At 42.1% G+C, this 15222-nt stretch overlaps 1 protein-coding gene across 8 annotated transcripts in view; it reads right to left on the minus strand.

Annotated features, from left to right (window-relative positions):
* The window catches only part of Nek10 (NIMA related kinase 10), a 190356-nt gene that overhangs the window by 159985 nt on the left and 15149 nt on the right, over window positions 1-15222 (minus strand). For all 8 annotated transcript variants that reach the window (XM_076868669.1, XM_076868661.1, XM_076868640.1 and 5 more), the window contains exons 5-8: window positions 10995-11079; window positions 2712-2753; window positions 1109-1187; window positions 40-107 (exon numbers count right to left, since the gene is read on the minus strand). In XM_076868669.1, the coding sequence (XP_076724784.1) occupies window positions 40-107; window positions 1109-1187; window positions 2712-2753; window positions 10995-11079 (274 nt within the window). The remainder of the gene's footprint in view (window positions 1-39; window positions 108-1108; window positions 1188-2711; window positions 2754-10994; window positions 11080-15222) is intronic.

Consider the following 15222-nt stretch of genomic DNA (forward strand, 5'->3'; position numbering starts at 1 on the left):
TACAGAGCCAAAGCATTAACTCCTTCAGGACCCACATACCTTGTGAGCTCCGCTTGTGGTGATCCATTCTCTTTGATCTTTGACGGCTGCGAGTTTTTGAAAAATATCTGGGAAGGAAAGAAATGATTTTTCAAAAGCTAAGAGAGATCTGGAACTTAAAGGAGGCAATACTCAGAGTACTCAATTTACTCAGAATTCATGTCTGCAGAGAAAGGGCAAAGGCAAACACAGGTGCATAAAAGGAACAGGAGAAAAAAAGGAAGGAGAGGCACGGTTCTTTTTTAACCCCAAGAATCACCTGTCAAGCTCAACAGGATTTATTTTATAATAATATGGTAATAATGAAATATGGAAATTCCAAAAAAAGGCAAACCTCTCTTACTGCTTAAGATTGGTGGAGTTCTTTAACATCATTACAAGTTCAATGCAATTCCTGTGTTTCAGAGATCTACTTGGAGAGGTGTCAACTTATGAAGAGAGGAGGGGAGGCTAGCAAAGTGATAGGCCTGGTGAGGTTCCTCAGCTGAGGGAAACAGCTATCCTCAAAGAAACTTTCTGGTGCTTGGGGCTTGCCACAGACCCATCTCCCCTGTACCTGCCAGTCAGTGTGCTATCTGCAATATAAGCAGAACCAGCCTGCTCACCCAGAGACAATGGGCCAGCATCTTCAACTGCAGGAAGGCCTGCCGCTGGCCAAACCTGGATGGGAGGGAGGTAGAGCAGGGGACGGCCTCGGCAGAGAGAAGACTGAGTGACGAGTGAACACCTCACACAGACCAATGTCCTCATATCACTGGCTTTTATAGATAAAAAACTGAAGTCTCTGACATTTTAAAAGAAATCAAAAAGGCAAAAAGATTTTTACTAAAAATTGGCTTCTATGGAAGTCTCTTTACATGAAATAAATTGTGCTTTCCAACATGAAAGTTGCAGCTAAAAGTCTTCCCTCTGGGTTATTTTGCCTCTGAATATAACAGTGCATGTGGACTTTTCAACACCCTAGCTGTGAATGAAATCATTCATAAGTGCTCAGGGTTATGTATTTCTCTTGCTACAAATGACACACTGCTTATAGTAGCAAGTCCATAAAGTTGACAACAACACTTACACGTCATGTTGACCAGCTTGTCCACACTGTGTTGCTCTTCTCCATAGCCCAGATACTCGTTGGCAACCATCTCCATGTACTGAAGGAAAGAACCCACACAGTGAGGGACCAGACACGCAGTTCTCAAAATGACCTCTAGATGGCACAACAGATTCGCCAGAATACTATTGGGTATTCCCAGGCCTGTTTCACTCAAGGTCAAAAAGTGGCTGTGTTTCTGGATTCTTAGTCTTTTCTTGCATGTCCTAAAGTTGAAGGAGGAACCATCTAAAGATTCTGAAAACTCTCAAAAGTTGAAAATGACTTGTAACTGAATAAGTTCATGGTGTAATTTAGTATCCAAATACAAGATACATATAAGACACATAAGATATGAAACATAGAAATTAAATTCTTTGACGTACTTTTAATTTAATTTTTATAATACACCATATATTTCATTAACTTTATGTTTTATAATGTCTTAAATTATATCTAACCAGAATACAGGCAGATATCAATAGTAAGAATAAGATGAGGTAGTCTGATAATTGCTCACTGTCAATAACTGATTATAAGAAGATCCCTTACAACATAATCTTATGAAAGATTGTTTCATTAAATGAGGTAGACCTCTAGTCAATTATAATTCTTAAAAGCAAATATTAAACAAAAATCAAACTTCCCAGAGATAATATAAAATAAAATAAATTTAATTTTCCATTAGCAATTCAGAATGAGTTTGCAGGGCCTCGGGTTTATTATAAAAATTATTCTTTCTGTACCCACTATAGGTTTTAGGAGACTGGGCTGTTCCAACTCAATGATGTGCTTGGAAATTTTGTTTTACTATATTAATAAACCCAAACCACTGAATTGCTCAGTGTATATATATATATATATATATATATATATATATATATATATTCACCTACTTACCCTCCCTTGGTAGTTATCAAAGTAGAAAAATAACAAAGTCAAGATCATTTTCCTTATTTCATTGTTTATCTGTTAACATTTAATGAGCACAGGGATTATGTTTGTGGGTGAAAAAGTTTTGAACATCTTGATGTTTTCTCCCATTCTGTGGTGTGTACAGTACTGAGGCTGTTAGCTTGCCTGCCAGCACCTATTTCTTGTCATTACTAACTATAGATAGGTGACCTGGATTCTCAGTCTTTTCTGGCATGTCTAAAAGTTGACGGAGGAACCATCTAATGATTCTGAAAACTCTCAAAGTTTTAAAATGACTTGTAACTGAGTAAGTTCATGTAATTTAGTATCCAAATACAAGATATATAAAAGACATGCAAAAAGATATGCAAAATAGAAATTAATTATTTGATGTACTTTTTAGTGGAATTTTTATAATTCTACTAATTTTTAGACAATTTTTCTTTCAACAAACTGGGTAAAATCAGCCCTATCAACAGAACCACATGCATGTGTTCCTCCATTTCCTGCAAGTATCATGCCTCAGGCACATGCTCATCCACCCCACCTGCTCTTCTGACAGGCAGCGTAATATAGGAAAATCATTTTCTGTCACACACTTATTTGGTGCTTGCCTACAGCAGGGCACAGAATGAAAAGGCAAGAGTAGCCACCGTAAGAGGAATCTTACCTGAGCTAGGTTTTCAATCCCACCCAGGTTATGGAGTATTTCCTAATAAAATAAAAATGAAAGAACACATGTACAGGATGAGGGTGGTGGGGAAGTATATCTTACGTGTAACTTTTTTACTAAGTCATAAGATCTACCGTTATTTCTTGAAGTTCCACATCCTAACATAAATACAGAAAATTTGGTGTTTGCCATTCATAATTCATTAAAGACAAATTGTTAATAAGTACAAAAGTTGGGTTGTAGATTAAAGGGATGAATATACATTCAGAAATGCCATCTGCCTCCCCCTTCTTTGCCATCATCTTAGGTCATAAAACACGAGACTGGGGAAGAGCTTTAGGCAAGCTGTTGAGCTGTTTGTTCAACCCTCCCACGTTACAGATAGGAAAATAAGGCTCAGAAAGGCAAACTACTTGGCTAACTGACAGAAGTGGAAGAGCATGACGAGACCTCCTTCACTGAGCGTTAGACAAGATGAAGTAGGTGTACAGACAGCTAGAAGTTACAAGAGAGTTGCACACGAAGGATCACGGTGGCCCAGAGGAGGGAAGCATCATTTACTGAGAAGACTGTCTCCTACAGAAAGGACGGAGGAAAAGACTTGCTAAGAATGGTGGTGCCCATTCTTAGACTTGTTGAATAGAGAGGGAGGAAGGAAGAAAGATAAAAGAGACTCTGAGCAAGGAGAACAGTAAGTTCAAAGGTGCAAAGGAGTTGTGTAGAAAAGACATTAAGAACAACTCCATCCGGTTCTCCCTCACCCTGTAGAAGTTTTGTCTCTTTTCTTCTCACTTGAATAAAGCCTACTCTTCCATGTTCACTTTTCCTGAAATTCATAAGACAAGAACTGCGGGGGGGGGGGGGGGGAGGTGGATACAGAGGTACATGCCTGTAATCCCAGCAACTCAGGAGGCTGAGGAAGGAGGATCACAAGTTCAAAGCCAGCCTTAGCAACTTAGTGAGATCCTGTTTCAAAATACAAAAAAAAAAAAAAAAAAAAAAATGGGGGTGGTGGTGGTGGTTGAGGATGTGGCTCAGTGGTTAAAAACCCAGGGTTCATTCCCTGTACAAAAAAAAAATGGAAAGAAGATACAAGAAGGCAGCTGGGGTCTGTTGCAAAACTACAGAAGAAGAGGCTGAAAATTTGGTTTTCTCCTTTGGGGGTTCATCTGGGATCCTATGGAAGGCATGATCCATACCCTATGTACACGTCACCCAGTCACCCACCAACTGCTACCAGAGACCTCTGGACTGGCCTGATGCACAAAACATCCAAACTACAAATGGCCATGCAGATGCAACCCAATATGAAATCCCCATCTATGGGGGGCCCTTTAGGAGGCCCCTGACTGTGGTCTCCTTTCAACACCTTTTTTCAGCTTAAAGTAGGCAGAGTGGTCATCGTTCCTTTCCATAATGGCACAAGTGGCAGTTAGGGCTACTTCTTTATGAGGTGACATGAATAAGATAGGATAGATAGTAAAACAGGCAGACAATTAAGGAAATGGGCCCCACCACCACCAAAAAGAGAATAGGCTTCTGTACATGAACAGGCTACTCCATGAAATTAACCTCCAGAAACATTCCAAATATACCTGCCAACTCTTTTTTCTAGAGAGGCAGGACAGACCTGAGTGAAGAATATAGACTCAAGGGCTAACCAATATCTTTGGTACTTTTCCAATACCTAATTAGCAGGGCTTTTGATCAATAGCCTTGGAACTTTTCCAACACCTGATTAGCATAGACATTGATCAGTGCATCTACTCAGTAGGTATATAAGCCCCTAGACTAGTACACTTAAGTGGCAACCTATTAGGTCTTCTCTCACACCAAAGGAACTTTGGCTCTTTTCTTCTCACTTGAATAAATTCTACTCTTTTACACTAAAAAAAAAAGGAACAAGTTTAAACATCAAGATGTTCCATAACTGATAGAATCAGTTCCTTCACTCTGTAACAAGTTTGCTGGAGGAAATGTTAGGAAATCAGGGTGGGATCAAACTGTGAGAAGTTCTAGATATGAGCCCATGTTTCAACATTTTCATAAAAGACCATGAGACCCAGTGAAAGCGTGTGAGAAAAAGACCTGCAAGAGCCAGCTCTAGGGCTGGGACGGTGGCTGAGTTGGTAGAGCATTCACTTTGCACATGTAAGGCCCTGGGTTCGATCCTCAGCACCACGTAAAAACAAATAAAGGTATTGATTCCATCTACAACTAAATATATATATTTAAACAAATAAATAAAAGAACCAGCCCTAAGCTCTTCCCTCTAGTCTTGAGATGAACTGGAAAGGGAGCAGGTGTCGACTGGGAGCCTGCCCTGGAGTCAGGAGCAGTGGGAATGACAGGAGCAGGAATGGTCTTTGAAGTGATGTAACCACGTGAACACAGACTGGAAGAACAGGAGTGAGGTAGAAGATATCATCCTACTTGAGCACGGGTGACTAGGGACAATAACATGACTCACAGACACACAGAGGGAGGGAACAGACTGCAGAGAAGAAAATAGTGTTGGGAACGCTGAGGAGCTCTCCAGATGAAAAAAAGAACAGCAAGCCGTGGAAAGTGAGGTGAGGGCCAAGGGTTGACAGGTGGGAGTCATTCATATGAAGGAGATGCAAATCCAAAGGCTGGGCGTCACCAAGGGAGAGGCTAACGTCGGTTTTTGAACATTTACCAGGACAAGATATTTACGGACCAAATCCCATTGCCAGGATGGGACTGAGTCACTGTGTCCCAAACAATGTCTTGGAAAGAGTCATTTTATTTTGTGCAGTTGAGGAATTAGGTGTTTAGGAAAGAAGGAAGGCAGGTAGGTAGATAGGTAAGGAGATTTGTGGGGAAATTAGCTGGGGAAATGCCAGGCTGAACAAAGTTGAATGAAATTTTTGTCTCAGGACTCCCCCAAGCCTTTCCTATGCTCCCGTGCACTGTAAGCCTCCAAGGGCAGGGCTGGGGTTTACTTTTCCATAACCACAGGACACTTCTTTTCACACAGCTCGTGACTCCTGTAGAACAGAGTCTGGGAACTGCTGCCATGAAGTACCCAAAGGGGAAAGAGGCTTTCTCTCTTAGAGAATTATGTTGTGTAACTTGAGGATTTATCTAGTTCTTCATCTATGAAATGGGCCCTTTTCCTCCATGCTCCTATAGAGAGTGAAGCAAGACCAGGAGACGGCTCACAGACCCAGGGTCCTCCTTGGGTTCCGTCTGGTTAAACCAGTGGAGTACGCGAACCTGAGGGTGTAAACTGGAGAGAACCATGACTACAAAATACATGTACCTTGGGCTTTACAGTTCTGGTGACGGATCGGAAAAGCAAACACGACTGTCTGCTAAGATTACAGCAGCAACTTCTGTGTGTCCTTTCAGACCTAAACGTTGCTCACCACCACAGGCCCCAGGTCAGAAGAGCAGGTTCTGTTTCTCTGAGCCTACTGACTTGAAGGAAGTCCTGGGTCAATGTGAACCATGTCCATTAGGTGCTCTCACCCTAGGCCTGCTCAGCAACTGAGACAATGGATGCTGAGCACACTGCAGTGAGCCTCTGACCCCGAGTCGGCGCATGACCATTTTGCTCCTCCATTCAAAACCACTGGTGCTTCCATACTGCCTAGTCCTTGGTCTTGGTTTTAGCACCTCCCCAGTCGGCTGGCCCTTGCTTCTCTCTCCAGATGTGACAGTGAACACTCTTTGGAAAGGCCTGGTGAGTTACATTTGTAGGGAGGGGGAACAAAAGGAAATATATGGGATGTTTCTTAAGTATCCTGCCCTGGAGGGACTCGGTGTAAGGAAAGATGGTGCCGTTTAAAGAATCAGAAATGGATTCTGAAGGTTCAAGGAAAAGCAGAAGAATCAGAGAGCTTCATTTTTCAAAGCTGTTGAGTATATTTGGGTGTATCAGTGGTTCTCAACCTTTGTTCTCAGAATCGGTTTGTACTCTTACCAATTTCTGAGGACCTCACAGAGATTACAGGGATGTTGGGCATATGGATTATATCTATTTATATTTACCACTTTGGAAATTAAAAAGAAGTTGTTTTTACTAACATGGCTGTATGTATAAACGTGGCTGTAAAACCAATGTGATACTGCAATCTGTAACACGTGGAAAAAAAAGAATTCATACCCCCCTTGAATCAAATGTATGATATGTCAAGATCATTGTAATGTTTTGAGCAACTAATAAAAAAATTTTTTTTAAAAAAAGAAGTTGTTTTTAAAGCCCAAGCTTGCCCAAGCACAGGCTCCATCAGCCATCAGAACCACGACATCATCACATGCTGTATACCCTCTGGAAAATTCCACAGCACTCTTGTAGGAGAGTGAAAGTGAAAAGGCAGATAACATCACAGCATCATTTGGAAGAGAGTTTTGACCTGGTATAACCCCTGAAAGGGTCTCAAGAGACCCATGAGCTGTCCACAGACCACAGTGTGAGGACCACTCTGCTATGTTGCCACTGAGGTGGACCAACAAAACTCTGGAAATTTGAGACTTCAAGGAAAAAGTATAAGACTAAAAATATAGGATTATGGGCAAAGAATAACAATAAAAATGATAGCTAAAGTCAAAAGCTTAGAAGATGTGGATAAAGATGATAAAGAAGAGAATATTTTGTGAAAAGTTAACATTTACAAAGATTTAAAATAGGAGTGAGTAGCCGGGCAGGTGGTGCACCCCTGAAATCCCAGTGGCATGGGAGGCTGAGGTAGGAGGATCACAAGTTCAAAGCCAGCCTTAGTCTCTTAGCAAGGCCCGAAGCAAGTTAGTGAGACCCTATCTCAAAATAAAATATAAAAGTGGCTAGGGATGTGGCTTGGTGGTTAAGCACCCTTGGGTTCAAAAAAATAAAAAATAAAATAGGAGCAAGTAAATAATATCCCCCAAAAAATGTGAAATAAGAACTAGAGGATCTCAAGCAAACAGAAAATGTGGTAAAGGTATCTCCTGCTAAAAAAAGGTCAGGGAATGTCTGGGCTGAAAGAAGGCTACTCATTCTGACTACCTTGTTATTTCCAATGCAATTGAAGTTTGGGAACTTTTTAAGATTTTTCTCCTTATCTTTGAAAAAGCAATATGCTATAACTTCACTATAATGAACATAGTTGAACGTTTATCCTGCTGGGGTCTCCAACTGTGCTTGAAATCTGGGTACCTATGGTTTCTGGTAAGCTATTATATCTTCAAAAATGGCTTCTCTGTCATTCTTTCCTGTCTTTTTTGGATTGGAATCTCCACTAAACATACATGGTAACCCCTGGGTACTAGCCGGCAAGATCCAGTCTACACACTACCAGTTTGCAATCTCTCAGCCAGGAATTAAGCACTGAAGCACAGTACACTGTGGGCTATTTAAATGGCGTCTAGAGCACTAAATGGAAAAAGGGGGTAGATCTCATGAAAATCAAAGGGAGATCAATAGAGGAAAGGGACCTTGGGGTAGGAGATGGAGAGGGAGGAGAGAAATAGTAAGGGGTGATATTGGCAAATTATATTGTTATATTGTGTGTGTGTACAAATTTGTAACAACAAATCCCATCATTTTGTACAACTGTAATGCACCAATAAAAAAAATAATGGGAAGGAAAAAAAAAGATATGAAATTAAATGGCTTCCAAAGAGAGACCTGTACACAGGATTCAAAGTGCAAGTTAAGAACCACATCAGCCCTGGTAGAAGGGAAGTGTTTTCAGGGAATATGACCTGATGTTTTGATAAACGTAGTAATAAAGGGAAGAAAAAGACCTGAATGGATAGCTGGGTAAAGAAAAGGATATTTTTAAAATAAGGGGAAAATAGAATGGGAGTCACTGATGCCATAAGAAAGAGAACAGGTGGAAGGATGGGGAATATTGTTTCTGAAATAAGAAGGAAGGAAAGTTGCATGATGATCCATAAACTTCAAACAACATGAAAGAGAAAATAAAGAGAGCTTCCAGTGGGATGGCTTCAGGCTTCTCTGCAAAACTGACGACAATGTCACTGTATAAGAATGATAGGACATCTGGGTACGGTGGATTACATGCCTGTAATCCCAGTGGCTCAGGAGGCTGAGGCAGGAGGATCACAAGTTCAAAGCCAGCCTCAGCAAAAGCAAGGTGCTAACAATTCAGGGAGACCCTGTCTCTAAATAAAATGCAAAATAGGGCTGGGATGTGGCTCAGTGGGCAAGTGCCCCTGAGTTCAATCCCCAGTACCAAAAAAAAAAAAGGAATAAAAGAATAAAAAAGGAGAGGGTTTAAGCATGAGAAGTAAAGATGGTTTGGAACAGCCACTATGGAGCCCATAATCTTGATTCAACAGGGAGGAAAGAATAAGTAGCAACGGCAAAGGCTTGCTGAGAGTCACCAGCATAAGTCATAGTAAACCCCAGCATAGCTTTATGACTTTGGCCAACAGTTCTTGGCAACTCAAGATGTTACACAACTGCCTGAACACGTGCTCTTCTGTGTGGGAAGAGTGCCAGGCTGGAGAGGCTCAGAGTCCCCTTCTATGGGAAGACTGGCAATCCGGAATGCTAGCATAATATGTATTTGGTAACAAAATCCCATAAACAAAGCAGTTACTGCATACTTTCCTTTAGAGAGTAGTGCAATCAACTCGCTTCTAATCCATCAAGGACTAGATAAAGAAAGGCGACACTTCAGAGGGGAGATCAGCAGAGTGTGATTCCAGTGTCACCAATTTCCTTAACCAGCAGAATATCTCTAAGGTAAATATTTTGCTAACTTCCACAACTCAGAAAACTGGATCTTCCTTCTTGAATACTTTCACTAGTATTACCCACAGAATGTTTTCATCCAAACTGAGACACCTGAGACACGTCAGAGAGTAAAACTCTAAGAGTGCTATTATTCATTAACTGGGAGCAATGAGCACATACTTAGACTGATCCAGGCAAAATGGAACAAATGTTGGGCTGGGGATGTAGCTCAGTGTTGAACAGGTGTTTAGCATGCTCAAGGCCCCATTTTTTAATCCTTAGCAATAAAAAATAAAAGGAACAATGGAACAATGGTTGATTCTTATGTGCATATAAACCACACAGAATTGCAAAAGGCAGCTTGGATCCACATGGAACAGCCAGTTCTGTGTGGCTGGTTATGGGGGGAAAGGATGCTACCTACCCATAAAATTATGACCAACAAGGACAGAAACCATTTGGAGGATGCTGAGCCACATATCAAGGGGTTGTGATTAGCTACACCATAACAGCACAAGGTCAGGTTAGAATTCCGCATGAGGAATGAGGTTATTGCTCTAAAGGAAAGATGACCGTGAATTCCAGAAGATGACTCGTATCAGAACAGACTCTATAGCTCCTTGGCACCAAAACACTTTTATTAAAAGCCAATTTGGGGAAAAGTGATTACTAGGGTAATGAAAGAGAACATATTCTGATTTAAATAAGAATTCATTAATAAAATTGAATCCACAATAAAAGATCTGAGTAATCTGAGCTTCCTAGTAGCTTATGAGGATGGGGCATGAAAAGATACTTTTTTGGGGGGAAAAAAAACTTACAAAAAGTACATAAACACATGAATAACAAAAATGCTCCTGAGATATTTAACACTGCCAAGAAGAAACAATGATTAATAAGCAATCTTGAGGCTTTCTCAAACTGTGGTGCCCTGACCAGCAGCCTCATCAGCACCTGGGAACTTATAAAAATGCATATTGTCAGACCCTGACCCAAGCTTACTGAATCAGATTCAGGACCTCAGAACCCTCCTGAGACCAGTGGGGGAGCCCCATGCTCACCTCTAGTTCAGAGTCCCAGACTGGAGGGGGGAGGGGGGCAATCTCTGCAGCTGCTACTGAAGCTGCAGTCCTGTTTTCCCATGGTATCTCTGCAGCCACATGAGAAGATCCTACTTGTCACCACTGACTTGGGCCTAGTGAGCTGCCCGGCCTTGAACATGCTTGAAAGGTATGGGCTAAGTATATACCTCCTTGAGCTGGTAATGGTTTAAATGCCAGGTAGCAATGAAAACAGACCAGAGTTCCATCCATTTAACCTCATAGATTGATTATACAGTGGAAATATATAGATTTTCATGTCCCCATTAAATCAATTCTTTTAAACTTTTGTAAAGAGCGGGTGAGATAATCCCCATATTTGGAAGCCACTGAGTTATGAAAGATGAAAATCAATAAATAGATAAATAGACAGATAAATAAGTTAACACAAAATATTTCAAAGAAAAGCCCACCCATTTTTCATTTCACCTTTATAACAAGTAGAACATATTTTTATTTTTTCCAACCCACCTGATAACATGGATCCCTCATTAGTAGCCTCAGACAAATTAACACTCTCAGAAAATGAATAGATGGGGCTCGATTAACCCACTCTCTGAAAGAAGAAAACAAAAGAGGACATGTTGATGTTTAAAACCCCAAATGACAGTTCATAACAACACACAGCTATGATGGAAAATAAGGAATACATTAAAGGTGAGAGAAGCACTCAGTTACTTTAGGTTTCAGTGGAAACTGTTATTTGATGTTTGCACTCTTGTCCCAAATTTATGCAGAATACATGTAAATCATCTTTGTCACTATGAAACAGAAAACCCCAATACGGACTCAAACTGACTCAATAATGCATGGCACCTCTCAGCCAAAATAAGTAGCTAAAACCTCCAGGAATTAGTTAGGTGCAACTTAATTAGAATTTGTGCCCTAACAGTGTCCATTTGAAAAAAAATAATAATACACATAAATTAAGAGAACATTTATTCTTTTTTTTTTAATAACCACATTTACATATCAACAGAGTGTGTGCACCAAAGAACCTCTCAAGCCTTGGAACTGGACTGGACACTATCATGTTCATTTCCTCTTCCATCTGAGTTCCGAAAGGCATTTGCTTTTATCATAGCAACCAGTGGAAACCCAGCCTCAGAAAAACATGGCACCATCTAAAAGAAGGCAGTACGTACAATCTGATGTTAAAATCATAAGCTACCTGGAAAGGTTCCCGATGTACGTGATGGATGTTGAATAACACTGCGTTTTTCTTGAAATTCTTTAAAAAATCCCACGGTGCCCCTGGGAGTTCTCTATAGCCCCCGGACACTTGGATGCTAAGTTTCAAAACACGGTGGTAGGGTGTTTTTCTTAGATTGGTTTCCCCAGAAACAGACCCTGAGATGAAGATTGATTGGTGTATGCAAATAAATGGTTAAGGATATGCTCACAAGAGAGATCAGTAAAGAGAGTGGGGGGAACAGGAAGGGGAAGAGGAGAGAGCCAAGCAAGGATGCAAGAATCTCCCACAAACCTCCCCTCACCCTGCTGGGGTCAGTTACCACACCCCTAACACCCCCTCACCCCACCCCAGTTATCTGCACGAAGTAAGGCAAGGCTGCTGGGCTTTCTTTCCTACTGCCAAAGCTGCTGCCATTGGCCGAGGGCTGGGAGGGACCTAGGGAACAAATTCTCAGGCACTCCTCACCTTCTGAGCGTGCAGGCGAAGCAGACTCATCAGAGCTTGAGGGTGGTGCCTGTGCTGTTGGACAGGAAGCACCCAAGCCAAAAGGACAAGGACCTAAAGGTTCTGGGCAAAGCACCAACATCATCCCATATTTCTACACTGAAACTCATCAGAACCCCTTGAAATTAAAGTAACAGTCCCTGGAAAGTCACATGATGACAGGAACAGAAGGCACAATTACTAAAAGCCAAGCATAGAGATAAGTAATAAAACTGGGCCTGTTGGGGAGGGTGGGGAGGAATCTGTACTTTTGCTTTAAAAAGTAAAAATGCATTCGGTATATAAAATACCATCAGCAGTTTTCCAAAGAACTATTTAACCCAAAATATCTCTTCCTTGCCATCAAATTCTGCAAGTACCCACTGAAGTGCATGTTGAGGGGCTTCCCAATTATTTCTTTGGCAAAAATGATTTAGTCATGTCCCTTTAAGGGTCGTTAAGGACAGTTGCAATTTTGCTACATCATTGAAAAAGCCAGGCATTACCTAGTTCAGAAGTCACAGGGCCCTGTACCCAGTAACTGCTCAAATATGCACAAACTGACAAATTCCCTGACTTAAACCAGTGTTACCAAGGCAAGCACCTATGGTCTCGGTCCAGATACCTCTCACTTAATGAACTTAAACCCAAGGGAATCACAGAGTCATTCATTTCCACACCTTTATAAACTTTGTGGTTAGCTCATAAGTGGGAAGACCAGATGCGGGTAGCCTGTGTGCTTTCTGGTCCTGCCCGGTCACCATGAGCAATTTCTTTCATCCCTCAGCTATGCTGTGGCCCAGATAGTACTGGTAGCAAATGTAGTTAAAATGTTAAAACTTTTTAGTTGATTCCCAATGTTGCTGCTTCAGAGTGTGCAGAATGGGAGGTACCTTGTGTTCTGGTCAAGGACACTTGTTTCCAATGTAGTGTAGCAACAGAGCCCAAACTGGGATGAGCACCTGCAGCTTCCTGAATCTCTGTTTGATTGTTAACATGCCTGACACTGACTTTGGGCGCTCCTCCTTCTAGTCTTCCAAATGGCCAGGCCAAAATCCTTGGGGTTTTCCTTGCTTTCCCTCTTTCCCTCCATCCTTCATCCAATTCTTGAGCAAATCTCCTTTGCTCTACAATCTGACCACTTCTCACCACCTCCCCAACCACCAACCCAGTTCAACCCATCATACCTTCCTGCTTCACTTATTTGCAAAAGCCATCTACCAGGGATGCTACCTTTGACCCCTATGTTATTTTTTTTTTTACGTCTGCCAAGGTGATCCTTACAAACTCTAAGTCACACCACTCCTCTGCCTAAACCCGCCTCTAACTCCCGTCTCACTCAGAATAAAAACCAAAGCCCATACCACCCACAAGGCCCCACAGAATCTAGCATTCCCACGACACCCTCTAACCTTGTCGCCTTCCACAGATCTTTGCTCACTCACTCCCAGTCACATTGACCCTCCTCCTATCACATGGACCACAAGACATTGCCTAAAGTACTTCCCATGACAGACTTTTGTGGCCTTTCAACACTGGAACTCCAGAAACAATTAGAAGGATGTTCTCCAAAGTGACAGGGAGGCCAATCGTGTGCAACCGCAGTGTTTGCTTGGAGCAGAAGTGACCTCCCGGCACAGCCTACTCCTGAAGTGAGGAGGTCAGACTGGCAGGCTGGGCTCTGCACACAGTGGAACCTGCTACTGTTGAGTGCTGCCCAGCATCACCATGGGTGGCAGGCTCAGCTGGTGACACTTGTCTTGTGCTGCCCTCCAAACTAGTCCTCGGTGGCAATGAAAAATTGGGAGAGATAACAAAAACAACCTCAGACTAGTCTATTTCCTCCACTTTCTCCCACCTCCACAGCGGAGCTGGCTTGCATCCAGAGAGGTTACAGTCCTTTAAAGACCTGCCCCCAGTCACATGGAATCTTTGCTTGAGCTGCAGACACTAGTCAACCTTCGCCTGGCTTGTCCTATATCTATCCTTGGTCGCCAGTGACAGAATTCAGTTTTGTCTCCTCTGTAGTCCTAAGACATTCAACTCTTCTCTCAAGCCTGCACATCTAACACCTGAGTGGATGAGACACCCCCCTGCAGCTGAACCCCACCTGGAAAACAGGAGGAAAATCTGTGGTTACGGTGGCACCACCCCCATGTCACTGCATTTACCAAGCCACCACCACTCCTTCTGCTTCCTGGGAAGGAAGTTGGTTGAGAGGCTCTTCCCATGGCCTTATCTTCCTAAAATTGTTTGATCCTTTCTAGATTACAGCCCCCAGGAGAAACCTGATGCAGGGCAAGAGGTTCCTACCATCACCTAGGCTCCTGGCAAGAGCTGTCCCCCCACAGCTGCCATTAATGCCCTAGCTTCCTCTGGCCCAGGAACCTTGTCAATGACCCTTCTGCCATGGAGGCAAAGCCCAGTGTCTTTGGAAAACAGAGGCAGGACTCAATCAACCCCAGGGCCACCGGGAGGCCAAATTACCCAGGGTAGCACAGGTAACTGCACTACGGTTTATCCTGGCTTCAGACCAGGCACACCCTGCATTGGGGAAAACGTGGCAAATGTGAAATGCATTTTGGAATTAAAACAATCATCGATGGGAGCACTTGTAAAAATATGGTTATTCGGAGGCTCCTATTACCAAGAGAATAACTTTCATCTTTATAAATAGGGAGGTGCTGTGGCTAGCTAAAGGTGGCATGTAGCCCAAACTGTAGTGCAAAGATCCTACATCCCAAAGATCTAACAGAAAGAATGATCGAGTTGCAACAGCTGCTGGTGATGGATGACCTAATGAGGTTGAATGCTGATGGCTTTTCATTATTTAAGAGGAAAAGCCATGGGACATTTTAAGAGATGATACATGCTACAAATACGTGTATACTTGGTACTTTTCCTGTTAGGTATAGACAGTTTTCATGAAGAAAGTTCATGACCTTTCCTATGTTTTATTCTTATTATAATAAATATTAAAAGGGGTTTTTTTTACCCTATTTCCTCCATATCACACAAGAA

The sequence above is a fragment of the Callospermophilus lateralis genome, chromosome 1, assembly GCF_048772815.1.
Source record: "Callospermophilus lateralis isolate mCalLat2 chromosome 1, mCalLat2.hap1, whole genome shotgun sequence".
In the NCBI taxonomy this organism is placed as follows: Eukaryota; Metazoa; Chordata; class Mammalia; order Rodentia; family Sciuridae; genus Callospermophilus; species Callospermophilus lateralis.